This window comes from Meles meles, chromosome 1, assembly GCF_922984935.1.
Source record: "Meles meles chromosome 1, mMelMel3.1 paternal haplotype, whole genome shotgun sequence".
Lineage (NCBI taxonomy): Eukaryota > Metazoa > Chordata > Mammalia > Carnivora > Mustelidae > Meles > Meles meles.
Genome location: NC_060066.1, coordinates 8776254 through 8789713, shown reverse-complemented (window position 1 = coordinate 8789713; position 13460 = coordinate 8776254). Strand labels below are relative to the sequence as shown.

Below are 13460 nucleotides of genomic sequence, written 5' to 3'. Positions count from 1 at the left end.
TTAGAACACAGCGTCAACTGTGCAAATGGAAACGCTTTTCTGGCCCAGGATGGACCGTGCCAGCCCAAGCTGGAGGACATGGGCTTCTATCTCCAACAGGGAGGCCCCCTTGATGTGAAACGTCAAGGCACCTCTTGTCCTTCTGCAGTTCTGGACACTAAGAAGCAGGGGACAGACGCAAGTGCGTATGCATGCGGGCACGCACACACACGTGTCTGTCCTGGACGCCCACCAATGTCCGCGTACGAGCGTGCATAATAGGAGCGGATGTGGCCAGGAGCGTCTCCACTCACCTCCCCTTTTTCCACCAAAGGCTTCACCTCAGCGAGGTCCACGTCCTGCAGCTCCCGAGACATGTCCCTGCTGTCGCCTGCCTGCAAAGAAACGAAGGCCACGGGTCAGCCTTTCCTGCTCACAGACGTTGCCCAAAGGAAGCAAATCCGAGGCCACGGAAGGAGCCCCCGTCTACCCAGTGGCTCGCATCACACACCCAGCACATCACAGTCACAAGCAACCCCCACCCCCCGCCTCGTGCCACCACTCCTGCATCAGGGGGGCGGGGGCAGGCAGGGAAACCAAGGCTTGAGGACACAACCACCTTTCTAGTGCACGGGATGGACTGACACACCAAGCCGGGTCCTCGCACACAGCCCCCAGGGCCCAACTGCCTCACCCAGGGCATTTCTCACGGCGTTCTTTTCATTAAATTATAGCTGGCATGCGGTATGACGTTCGTTTCCAGGGACACTCGTTTCACGAGGGTGACCGGTATTTTTATCCATTACGAAATGATCACCACGGCAGGTCTCGCCGCTGTACAAATTGATGACAACGGTTTTGACTACAGGGCCTATGTTGCCACTGAAAGAGCAGGCAGTGAGCTCTCAGACGTTGGTCTAAGCACTATTTCGGGGTGTCTCCTCAGGCAAGGGCAACAAAAGCAAAAATCGGACAATATCTTGCTGCATTTGGGGGGGGACCCACATCACTGATCCGGAAGTCAGGCAGCCCCAGGCTGACAACCAAAGGGGATGGAGAGTCAGGCGAGGATCCCCATATGAAGGCTGGGCACGAGCTCCGTCCCCTTTCATTCTCTAACTAGCCCTCATAGTGGGCTGGGCCTCCCGGACACCTCCGTGCCCGCCGGCGTGCAGGGCTCTCTGCTACGTGCTGGTGAGGACGGGGCCAGGCCAGGGAACACCTCCAGCTCCAGGGGTCTACAGGACTTGACATTCAGAGGGATTTTGAAGGAGAAAAGGCTTTCAAGGCAGCAGGGAGTGGGAAGGAGGGTGTGGGAGAATAAAGTGGGAGAGGCAGAGGGTGAGTGGATGGAAGGTCAGAGTGGGGTTGGGAAGCAGGATGGGGAGCTGGGCTGCGGGAGCAGAGTGGGCCAGAGAAGGTCCTGTTTGGTTCTAACACGGGAGGCACAGAAGGATCAGGAAGGGACCCCCACAGAGCTCATCAGGAGAGTTCTGGACACATCAGCTGTCTCTGGAGCAAGCTCTGGGCAGTGACGCGTTGCCCAGCACTCCAGAGACACAAGGGGACCGAGGAACGAAAGCTATTGTAACTAGGGCTCCTCTGAAGACCCACTCTTAGACCCGTGAGAATCCTCGCTGTGGGGCACCTCTCAGAGGTCACCCTGCACCCACCCCCTGGGCCAACACATGGCATTCCGTGGGCAGATCCCCTGGGGTGCTCTGGTCTGGGGCCCCAGCACGATTTTCCCCGGCAGATAACCAGCCCCACAAGAATGCCTTTATGCAACCTCTGGAGTCTCTGCTCGAGAACATTCCAAAAACAAAGTCGGTTTTATGTTTGTGAGCATTCCTGGGCAGCCGCCAGTTCGGAGGCAGGAGGCATGAAAGGGAGAGGTCTGTCGGCCTCGCTAACTCAGCGTGTTCGTGGTCCCGAGACCCTGGCCCGTGGGACACCTTCGCCTACACAGCCTAAGGAGCCTTCCAGAAGCTCAGGGTTCTGGCAATGCCACCCTTCACACGGAGTATAAGGGCTTCCCATTCCACAGGCTCCTACACGCAGGGCAGCCCCACCTGCGAGCTCCCCAGGACTGGCAGCTACCTACCTTGTCCCCAAAGTCGGACCACATCTTGCTTCTTGAATACGTACATGAACAGGTCTGATGCAGTTTAACAGCCACGTCTATGTTTAAATTCAGTCTTAAATCATCACTGCACCACAAGACTGAAAGAACTTGAAACAGTCCCCATGCACTGGGACTCAAGCACACGCCCGCGTTCAGTCCAGCGTGGTTTGTGGCTTTCTGATGCTGGGATCTCATCAGAACCTCAGCCTCCACCGGACCGGCTCCCTCATTCTCCTTTAGAACAGGAAAGAGCTTCAGCCCAGCCTTCCCGGGTTCCTAAATGTGCTAAATGTGTTCCCAGGGAAGCCTCCTTACCCCACTCCCTCCTTTTCCTTCCTACAACTCAGCTTCCCAGCTCACACCAGGCAGCAGGTCCAAGAACTGGCCAGTCTCTCTTGAAGATCAAATACTCAAGAATCACTGCTTCCCTGGAGCCCTTGGGGGCCACGGAGAGGCTCCGGTGAGGCCCCGAGAACCGCCCCAGTGATTCTCCAGACAAACAAGTGATTCGGTTCCCCCAGAGGACATTAGCAATGTCTGGAGATGTTTTTGACGGTCACAGCCGGGATACGCTGCTGGTTATCTCGTAGGTGGGGGTCAGACACGCTGCTCAGCACCCCCTTATTGCACAGGACGGCCCCCGCAGTACGACTGTCTGGCCTCAGCTGTTAACAGCATCCAGGCTGAGACACCCAGGTCTAGACGGAGAAACATCCATAGCACCCTGGGGACTCTGAGGTCTGTGGGGAGATGGGATAAAGCAGAGGAAGCTTCCGTCCTACGTGTCCCCGGGGAGGGTGGGTTTGGTGCGGGTCCCCGGCCGCCTGTGCTTATGCATGTGAGCTTCCCGGCAGGGCCGCGCCAGGACCTCCATGTGGGTCACTGTCCAGCACCAACCACGACTGCCCAAACCCGGGCTGCTGAGGTGCTCTCTGCCCCTGGGGCAACCCCCCCTCCACAGCTCCCGACCGCAGGTGGTCAGTCTGCCAGGGGCAGGAAGACAGGTGACTGCTTCCAACCCAATTCTGCTGACTTAGGCCAGCCCAAGGCCGGCCCTCACCCCGTTCTCCTTTGCCTGAATCAGAACACCTTGCAAACTTTTATTTTGGAACATGTTTACCTAAAGAAATCGTATAAGGAGGGGGCACCTGGGTGGCTCAGTGGGCTAAGGCCTCTGCCTTCGGCTCAGATCATGATCCCAGGGTCCTGGGATCGAGCCCCCACATCGGGCTTTCTGCTCAGCCGGGAGCCTGCTTCCCTTCCTCTCTCTGCCTGCCTCTCTGCCTTCTTGTGATCCTCTCTGTCAAATAAATAAATAAAATCTTAAAAAAAAAAAAAAAGAAATCGTATAAGGAAGCTCAAGACAGAAAAACAGATTTACAAAAAGACAAAAAAAAAAAAAAAAAAAAAAAAGCTGGCGTGTACTGGGTGACGAGGAAAGGACCCAACGCCCCCTGGCAGCCCCCCAACCACCATGGGCCCCTACAGCCCCGTGCCTCCGTGCCCACCCTCAAACACCCTCTGAGTCCCAGGAGAGTGGGCTTTGAAACAGTGATTCGTTCAGAAATTGTTTCCTGTACTCGCTTCTCCCGTGCCCCGGACCAAGCGAAATGGGACAGGTCCCACAAGTTTTGCTGACAAGGCCCTACTGTGTGATGGGTCAGGGGCAATGTCATGAGCACAGCCAGCCCTGCCCCACCGAGCTCGCAGTCCGGCTCACCGCCGCCCACCCCCGACCCCGTCATGGCTGCCCGTCTCCCCCCGAGGCCACACTCTCCCAGACTCACAGAGTCCCACACGTCCCCCCACCACCGCCAGCACCGCCGTCACTTCGCCTGCAGCCCTGGGGGCGGAGGGACGGCCTGGAACGGCACAGGGCCGGTGCGGACAGACGGACTGGCCGGGATGCGGAGGCCTCTGCGGCGCAGTTACTTCTTCGCCCCACTTTTCCTTAAAAAGCGTCTTCTACGGTTTCAAACCCACAGTAGCGAGACCCGATGGCCCGTTCAAGGAAGCAGGTCCAGCTCCTCACGCCACTTTGTAGGCGACTCTGATTTCCCTCACCAGGAGGGACGGACGCCTGCGGGGTCACCTGGTTTGGGGTGCTCTGCCCGGCGCTCCCATCCCCACCAGGCGCCACTGGGCTTGCAGGGCCCACAGTCCGGAGGTCACTCCTCTCAGGCCATCCGAGGCTCCGCCTGGCTCAGCAGGGTCTATGCCCGGGCTTAAGGCCCAGTACTGCACGCCGCTGTCTGCCCCTCTGCCACCTCCTGGAAAGTCCCAACACAGAACGTAAGGTCCCAAAAGGCCAAGGTGATCTTTTCGAGAAGAGGGTGACAGGGCAAGGACATACAGGGCACAAGGTGGGAGCCCAGGTGTCCGACCTCCAGCCCTCTGGCCCCACACAGCATGATGATGCGTGGGCAGTGTCTGCCCACTGTGTCCCCAAGAAGCACAGACACGGAATCAGATCAGGACAGGTGTCCGGCCAAGACCCAACATCGGGGCCGAAAACCAGCTCTGGGGCAGCACACCAGCTGCCAGACTGGTTCACAGCACCACGTCCTCCTTTCCCACATGTTCTCCCCAGAACGAATTCAGGGGAAACCCATGGTGGACAAGGGGACAAGGGGACGGTCACCAGGAGCTGGAGGAAGACTGGAAGGTCAGCCTGAGCATCGTCATTTATTAGCTCTGCAATCCCTACCAAGTTCTCCAGCCTCATGGCCTCAGTTTGCCCATCTATGAAACGGGTACAATTCCTGCTCCCAGCAAGCAGAAGCATGGCTTAAAAGACTAGAACAGAGTCTCCCTGCCTTAGCCACTGGGGATACATCCCAAGACCCCCCAGGGGACGCACTGAACACTAACGCACACCATTCTCCTGTATACGCACGCCCGCATCAAAGGCACAGTATGAACAATACCTCCTAATAAAACAGAGTGATTAACAATATACTGTTACAAAAGCTATGTGACTGCGGGCTCCCTGTCTCGAAGGATCTCGCTGTGCCGAGCTCACCCTTCCTGGAAGGCTGTGAGGGGATGTGCCCACAGGACCAGATGGAGTGAGGGGAACGATGCAGGCATGTGTCATGGTGGTAGGCTACTGTCAACCTTCTGAGGACATGTCAGAGGGAGGGTCATTTGCTTCTGACCTTGGTTGACCTCGGGGAGCCGAAACCGTGGATAAGGGGGTGGCTGCTCGACTCATCAGTGCACTCCCCCTTCCTGGTGGCCTCAGAGATCCAGGGACATCTGTGAGGGCACAGCCTGGGTTTTATATGCTATGAGTCCCCGAATTAACCCAGCAAGGAGGGGGCGCTCACGGAAGTTCAGCAACCACCACGTGGGTTTCCCGCGCACCACCATGGGGGTCTTGCTTCCATTAGCAACGTCGGTGAATGAGTAACGATGGGCACCTTTCCAGTTCAGCAGACTCAGGAGACAGTTAGCAATTAGCTGGACCTCCTGGGTTGCAAGGGAAGCCAAGACTCGCATTTGCCCAGAGAAGGGAAGACCATGACCCTGGGGAACTGGGAGGGCAGAGGGCTGAGGTACGCTGGGTCATGTGAGGCCCAGAAAATGGTTAACCAGTCACGGGGACTGGCAAGGGACATTCAGAGCCTGTGACTCTCAAAAACCTTGATGCAGCAGCAGCAGCCCTGGCCGAGGAGTCAGCAGGGCACGGAAAGCCTGCCACTCTGCTGTCGTGTGACCTTGGTCAAGTCATTCAGACCCTCTCTGGGGGCCTCGGCTTCCCCACCTGCAAAACAGGTTCTGTATGCTCCGGGGACATCACATGGTCCATGAGAAACGTGGGGCCAAGGGCTGCTGAGATGGGAACGTGCTTTTCCCAAAGGCAACAAGGGTCCTGCCCAGATCCACCCAGCCTGGCCCAAGTGGTCACAGACACGCCATGACAAACAGGTGCCCCAAGTCACCTAGCCTCAAGCTAGCCCAGGTTCAAGCAATCTTTCAGGAGAAAGCTGACTGTGCAAGGGTTTGGTCTATACATACACACATACTGGGCGCCCACCCTTCGTCCAGGTGGGACGTTCTAAGGACAAGCTGCCTGTGACCAGGAGGCTTTTCCTGTGGGGGTCAGTTCAGGGAGTCACGTGCTTCCTCTCCACCTGGCACAGTCCCGCAGGGCCCCCACGCATAGGCTCAGGCTCTGGACAGAGTCCCCATCCTAGACTTTCCTACTCTCCCTCATAATGCCCAGAAAGACTTTGTTTTTAGCTCTCTTCCACGTTTTTTGTTTTTTGGGGTTTTTCTGAGTAGGCTCCACGCCCAACGTGGCACCAATTGTGGGCCTCGAACTCACCACCGTGAGATCAAGACTGAGCCGAGGTCAAGAGTCAGACACTTGGGCGCCTGGGTGGCTCAGTGGATTAGGCCGCTGCCTTCGGCTCAGGTCATGGTCTCAGGGTCCTGGGATCGAGCCCCACATCGGGCTCTCTGCTCCGCAGGGAGCCTGCTTCCTCCTCTCTCTCTGCCTGCCTGTCTGTCTACTTGTGATCTCTCTCTCTGTCAAATAAATAAATAAAATCTTAAAAAAAAAAAAAAAGAGTCAGACACTTAACGGAGCCACCCAGGCGCCCTCAAGGTGCCTTCAGCAGTTTCAACACTTGGAGAAAGTGTTCATCGCCTTGTTCTAGTTGTGCCTCGTGGAGGTCCCCGGTAGAAGGTGGGCATCATCAGCCCAGCTTCCAGACGGGTAACCCGAGGCACAAAAGCAAAGGCCCAAATGACTTCCGAAAGGCTGAGACCCACTCCTTCAACGTGGATGTGCGTGTGGAGAGCAAGGGCGGACGGACGGCATCCTCCTGGTCACCTCTAGCGCAGCAGAGGGAAAGGCAGACCAGGAGGCTTTGTTGACAAGCTTTTGCATCGATTGTGATGGTCAGCGACTGGCCCAGATTTTGTCCCCTCCATAACACGCCCGGTTTCAAAGCCACATGAAAGTGGTGTTCTTTCCAGCACACTGGGCTCTTTATGGAACAGAACTAAAAAGGGGGGAGCAGGGGGTGGGGTGGAAATCAATGTGTGCAGCTGCTGTTTGACATAGCAACTTTCCCGGATACTGCAATCCCCGAAGGTTCCAGAACAGCCCCACATCCGTACGGACCTCAAGGAAAGCAGCCTTGGGGTATGCCTTGGCTACCCCTGCCTTACTGTAGACACATGCTGTGTTTTCTTTTTTGGCCAAGGAGACTGTGATGTCAAGCTGTAAGACAGTTCATGGTTCTCTCTAGATCTTTTGAAACTCAAGGCTCTGGGGAGAGTGAAGAAGTTGGTGGTCTTAAATGGCGCTGTTTTTCTTAGGTAATCGAGCTAGTAAACAATACGGAAGAACCTAGAAGAACTGGACTTTCAAGAAAGTTCCCCAGTTAGGGGAACGGAAGTCGAGAACAGGGTTCTCAAAGTCAGTAAAATGGTACAAATGCCATGCAGAGGGGGACATCAGATTAGAAATTCCTGGAGGGTCCCCTTCCTGCTTTGCATGGGGACTGCTCGGCAGCATCCAAGGCACTGCTTGATGCCAAAAGAAAGAAAAAGGCATTTTCCAAAAGAAGGCTAACCCCAGCTTACAGGACCGGAGCTAAAATGGGACGGCCTGTGTTCAACCAGAGCACAGAACTAGCCAGGGGGTCCGGGACACAGAGCAGGCAGACGGAAGGGTTGGCAATCCGTCACCACCCACTCCCTCTCTGTAACACGACCCGGGGATCTTCCTGAAGCTTCTCACTGGAGTCTTGGCAGCCCGATCCACTGTTTGGCAGAGAGAAGACCATCCGAGAGGACAAGCAGAATAATGGAAGTCTGAAGGAGGACACTGGTGGGATTCAAGGCTTCGTCTGCGAATCTGCAGCACAAGCATGAGCTACCCTAGCTGGTCTGGGCGATATCAAAAGCCCACAAACAGAGCCAGTGTTGGCACAGGACACGGAAATAGATTCCTCCTAGAAAACCCTTTGTCCCAGAGATGGGATGGTTGCCACATTGACAGGATCCTTACTCAAAATCTTCTCGCTGTTTCCACACTCTGGATGGTCTTCCAATCTTCCCTACACAGGATGGCCCGTTAGTTGCTTCATAAACAGAGGGTTTCTTCTGACCAACACTAACTGAGTGCTGACTGAGTGCCAGGCCCTCAGGGTCTACAGGAACGGGGTAAATAGAGACTCGGTCCAGAATGATCCAAGGAGGGCACACACGCCAGCATGCCAGCCTGGAAGGGAAAGCCGGGGAGAGCTTCCTGGAGAAAGGTGGCCAGTTCAATGCTTGGAAAGGAGAGAGGAGAGGAGGCCAGGGTTCCCAGCTGGGGAACTGTGGACCTTTGGGCGGTACCCAAAGAGCTGTAGAGAATCTTCTCAAAGCCAAGGAGTGGAGCTGGGATTGAGATGGGAACAGCCTAAAGCTACAGCTAGAGCCTAGAGCTCTGGTCCCCATCTTCAAGGAAGGCTGCACATGGGTTAAGATTCACACTTGTATTGAGGTTTCCACAGATTTAAGAGAAGAAAAGCTATAAAATAAAAGATGGAACTCCTGAACAGGCCATTCAAGGCCCGCAGACACTAACGAGCCTCATCTCCCACCACCTCAGCTGGACTGGAAAAGCCCAGACACAGAGCCTGCATAGACCTTCCGCAAGGGGAGCACATCCCATCCCTCAGAACACCCACTTCCAACAAGCCTGGCTGGCATGGCAGTATCAGAGAACTCACCTCCACCTCTGCAGCACACACTGCCTTCCGTCCATCTCTTGTGTCCAAATGGAAGGACAAAGAAAAGTAGAAAGGCAAGGCCTGGGATCAGGGAGGCAGGAACTGCCATGCAGGAAATGGGCTCATGAAATGAATCCAGGAAACCAAGTTCACGCTTCAAAGACAGGTCCAGAAGGGTCTGGAGGACCTTGACACTGGAGGGGAAGGTCCAGGGTGGTCCACCTAGAACAGGACCCCACTCCCTTGATTATAGACAAGCAAGTCATCTGCCCATGCCTCAGTTTGCTGACCTGAGAAATGGCAAGAATGTCACCTATCTCAGCTGAATGAGGTGATGAGCTGAAACCACAAGGCTCCTTGGCCAGGTAAGAGGGGCTTACGGAGCACCAGGGTGTGGAAGCACAGAAGTATCGGCTGCTCTGGCCTCTCCTCTCCCTCTCCCCAGTCATTCTGGAGCAGATGGCCTCAACTCCAACAGCCTTCAGGACACCCCACCCCTCATCCAGCCCAGGCAGCTTTGAAATGGTGAAGATTCCTGGCCCCTCCCAGGCTTACGGGGCCTGGAAATCTGCATTTCAGACAACGTTCTCATTACATTTTTATGCAGTCTGCATCAGCTTAGCTCTTTTGGAAGAACTTCAAGAAGCAAAACATGAGTTCAGCCCCTGAAGGCACTTTCACTGGCAAGGGTAAGCTTAGGACAAAAGTCCCTGAAACTGATCGCCAAGGAAATGCCTTGAGAAATGTAATCCGTGGGAATCATTGACAGCCAACACCTACATGGTGTTCCCATGTGCCAGGCACTGTTCTCTGCCCTTTCGACGGATTAATTCATTAATATTTACATGTACCCATGAGACAGTGTCTGTTATTCGCATTTTACTGGAAAGGAAACTGAGGCACAGCACTCCTCATCACATCTCTGGACTTTTCTTTCATTCCGTGTTTTTTCCCGGCCATCCCAACATGCTGTCAGGAAAAGGAACAAAGGCTTGGGTGTCTGCCTCTCTGGGTTCAAAGCCTGCCTGTCCCACCTTTAGCCACGTGGCCACTGGCCAATCTCTCAAACTCTCTCAGCCTCATTTTTCCCATCTACTCAATGGAACCAATACAGATCAGGCAGCGCTCTGGCCAGGATGACAGGGGATGGAGGGATGCAGCAGCTGACTAGGAAGAAGAGCGTCCTGCCCCTCCCTGCCCTCTCCCAGCCAGAGTCTTAGATGCTGACTCATCACCCTGGCTTTCTTTCTGAGGCACAGGGACTTTGAGTCACGCCTTGGATGGGATTCTCCGGAGCTGCGTCCCAAGGAAGAATGGCAGCTTCAGGCCACTAAAAACACACAACACAACTTTTCTTCCCCATCCATGCCAAGGCCAAGCTCAGGCCAGGAGCTTTCTGTGAGCCTTGGTGGAGGGAGCCCCCAGCTCTGTTCAGATCTAAGTCCAACCTGGAGGGGGCAGCCAGAATCCAGTCAACCATCCCTCAGCAGGGCTACAGCTCCTCCTGCTCACTGGACCGATTCTGCTAAGTTCTCAAGAACATGTGATTGACACTAAATAAATAAATAACCACCACATTCCGCCTGGAAAGTTTCCTCACCAAGAAATGCAGTAAAGACCCAATGTCTGCTATGGGAGGGGCAATGATCAAGACCAAGAACCCTTTTCACCACCTTCAACAGCAACGAGAGGGGTCTGGAGGGCCAAGTTCCAGCTCTGGCTCAGCCTTCGCAAGTCAAACCCTGTCTCTGGGCCTCAGTTTCCCTCTGTAAAATGGGAAGACGCAGGACCAGGAACATGTGTGAGTTCCTGATTCCATCCCATATTATCAGACCAACTGTTGGTAGTCTTGGATTTGCTTCTTGCTCCAGGGGATGCCCCCTCTGGGGAGGGAGGATCCCAACAGGTGCTGGAAGGTCTCCCTGGAAAGCCAAGTCAAACAACACCACCCTGAAGGTCAACTGCCTGCTTGGGACTCCACCCAAGAGATTACAGGGGAATGGGACAGAGGGAAGGAGCCATTCAATTCATTCAACGCGTGTATTTGAACTCCTGGGCCAGGTACCAGGTTACGGGGCAGGGCTAGGGAAGCCTTCCAACTCACCCTCTTGTGGGGGATGAGGTCCCACAAAACGAAGAGGTCACAGGTCAGGGGACACCCCAGATTTCACTGCTTACACCAGGGCACTGTCCCTCTGACAGTTCCCCGTCACTTCCTGATCACCTCTACCTCCCCGTACCTTGGACCCCCCACCCCGGGACACACCAGCACTCACCCTCTTCGCCCGCATTTCTCCCCCTGAACGGGTGAGCCCCTTGAAGGCAGGGACTGGAACTTGCACTCTCTTTACCTTGCTTATTTCAATTCACATCTGTGAAAGTCAATAAAACCCCAGCATTTTCCGTACAGGAGGAGGGGCTGGTGGGCTTGTCTTCCAACTGCATTTTCACAGCAAGAGCAGTTTGTATTTCGGTATTTGGTTCATTTGAGGTGGCTGAGAACGTTAAGTATGGCCGATGGACATCACAAAGAGAATAATGCCCTCCCGTGCAGCCAAGGGCTGGGCTCTCCTTGAATCTTCAACCTTTTCCCAGTAACTTAAAGGAAGCAAAGAACGGAAGGGCCTGAAACACGTGAAGATCTGAGCCTGAATCTCCCTCCCCCACTGGCTGCCAGGCACCTCCCCCTTCCAGCCACATATTGGTGCTGCCCCTGACCCACAGGGACGTCTGACAATGCAGGCGACAGAGTGGCTGGGGGGAGGCGGGGGCTGTCGGGGGACGGTGAAGGGAAAGACTCACTAAATCCCAGCTTCAGCCACCAAAGTGACAGAGGTGGTGGCCGCGCCTTTCCCCCCAGGCCACCACTCTCCACAGGCCCTGCCCTCCCCGCCCCAGGCTGAATCAGAGACCGCGGATCTCCCAGGAACGGAGTAATTCCAGCTGTTCTTCCCTCAGGAGGGCAGGAGAGGCGGGTCCCCGGAGGCAGGGGGACCCAGCCAGGGAGGTGGGCAGAGGCGAAAATGACGCCACTCGCAGCCTTGGCCAGCGCTGGGCCGTCCCTTGCCCACACGACCCCTTTGGACCAGGCCACCTCTTCGGTGCCACCACAGAGCCAACCCCGGGCCACCACGGGGGACGCACCCTGCCCAGCGGTACTGGTCGACACTCGCTCCCGCGCGTCTGGCACGCACTGTGACACACTCAGACCCTCCCTCCCAACACCCCCAGCACACACGCACGCACACACACGCCCCACCCTGGCTTCGAGGCTGCATCCGCCCCCGCCCCTCAGATGCACGTCGGTCCAGAGCTCAGTCTGGAAACCGGACACACCCACGCCCCTTTCTCCAGCCTCAGCTCGCCGCTCTCCCCTACTCACCTCCTTTCCACACACGCGCGCGGAAACCCTCCTTCCCCAGACACCCCACTCCGAGAATACACCCCACCCAACACGCGGGCGCGCGCACACACGCACTCTCCCAGGCCCTCCTCCGGCTCCCACTTCCAGTGCGCTCTCAGGCCTGCGGCGCCAGCTGTGCCTCTGGGTGGCGCTGGGAAGCGCGACGAAGGTGTGCCCCGGCCGGCTCTCCACCCCTCCCCGGAACCCAAGATCCCACTTTCCCAGCCGGGAAAGGCAAGCGGGCACCTGGTTTTTTCTTTCCTTCTCTTCGCTCATCGAAACCCACCCCCCCATTCCGGCGGCGGCCCCGCCCCAAAGCCCCTCCGCGCGCCCGCACCGCAGGGTCGCCACGCACTTGGGAAGCTCTGGGGGCCACAAAGGGCGGTCCAGAAGCCGCAGCTGCACGCGCGGGCCATCGATCCCTCCCTGCCCCGCACGAGGAGGGTGTCGGGCTTACCTAAGGTACAGAGAGAAAGGCAAAAGGAGCCGGAGCGGGGCTGGAGGCGCGGCGGCCAGCGAGCTCAGAGCAAAGCGGCGAGGACCGGCGTGCGCTCCGCACTCCAAGCTGGGAGCCCGACGGGGTTTGTTTATGCCCGGGCGGCTGGCGACTTTATAGGCGCCGCGGCCCCGCCCCGCGCTCGCCCCGCCCCGGCCTTCCGGAACCCGCACACCGCGGGGACACACCCCTTGCCGCTCTCCCTCCTCCCCGGCGCTCTTCCCGCTCCCGCCAGCTCGCGGGGCCCGGCCGGGCGGGGCGGAGGCAGAGCGCGGCGGGCCCCCGCCCGAGCCGCCGCCTGTTGCGCAAGCCTTTGTAGGGGCGCGGCGGGCAGGGGCCTCCGAGCTCCCGCTGCGGTTCGGCTGCGCGGTCGCCTTCCTCCCCCGGAAGGCCAAGGCCTCCGCGTGTGCAGTGGGCGTGTGCCCTGGGGATGAGTCCGTGTGCTCGCGCGTGAGCATGTGCTTTGTGTCTCTGTGTGACCCAAGGGCCCTCGGTCTCAGAGTTTCTTGAGTCCCGTCGCGCCACGCCCTGACATCCCTGGTGGGCGACTCCCTACTTCCTCCAAGTCTCAAGATCTTAGCTCCCCAACCCGCTTTAACTGCCTTCCCAGGGTGAGTCCTTGACATCCCAGCGAGCAGCTCCCAGCGACTCGCACTCCATGCCCCCGTCTTGTTGCATCATCTCTCCGCGGAAATCCTCGCTCCCACTGAATCTCCTTCATTT

General features: G+C 57.0%; 1 protein-coding gene across 1 annotated transcript in view; it reads right to left on the bottom strand.

Annotated features, from left to right (window-relative positions):
- The window catches only part of NDRG1 (N-myc downstream regulated 1), a 53401-nt gene extending 40569 nt beyond the window's left edge, over positions 1 to 12832 (bottom strand). The window contains exons 1-2 of the mRNA XM_045979334.1: positions 12699 to 12832; positions 294 to 374 (exon numbers count right to left, since the gene is read on the bottom strand). Of these exons, the coding sequence (XP_045835290.1) occupies positions 294 to 356 (63 nt within the window). The 5' untranslated portion in view covers positions 357 to 374; positions 12699 to 12832. The remainder of the gene's footprint in view (positions 1 to 293; positions 375 to 12698) is intronic.
- Between the last annotated feature and the right edge of the window lie 628 nt (positions 12833 to 13460).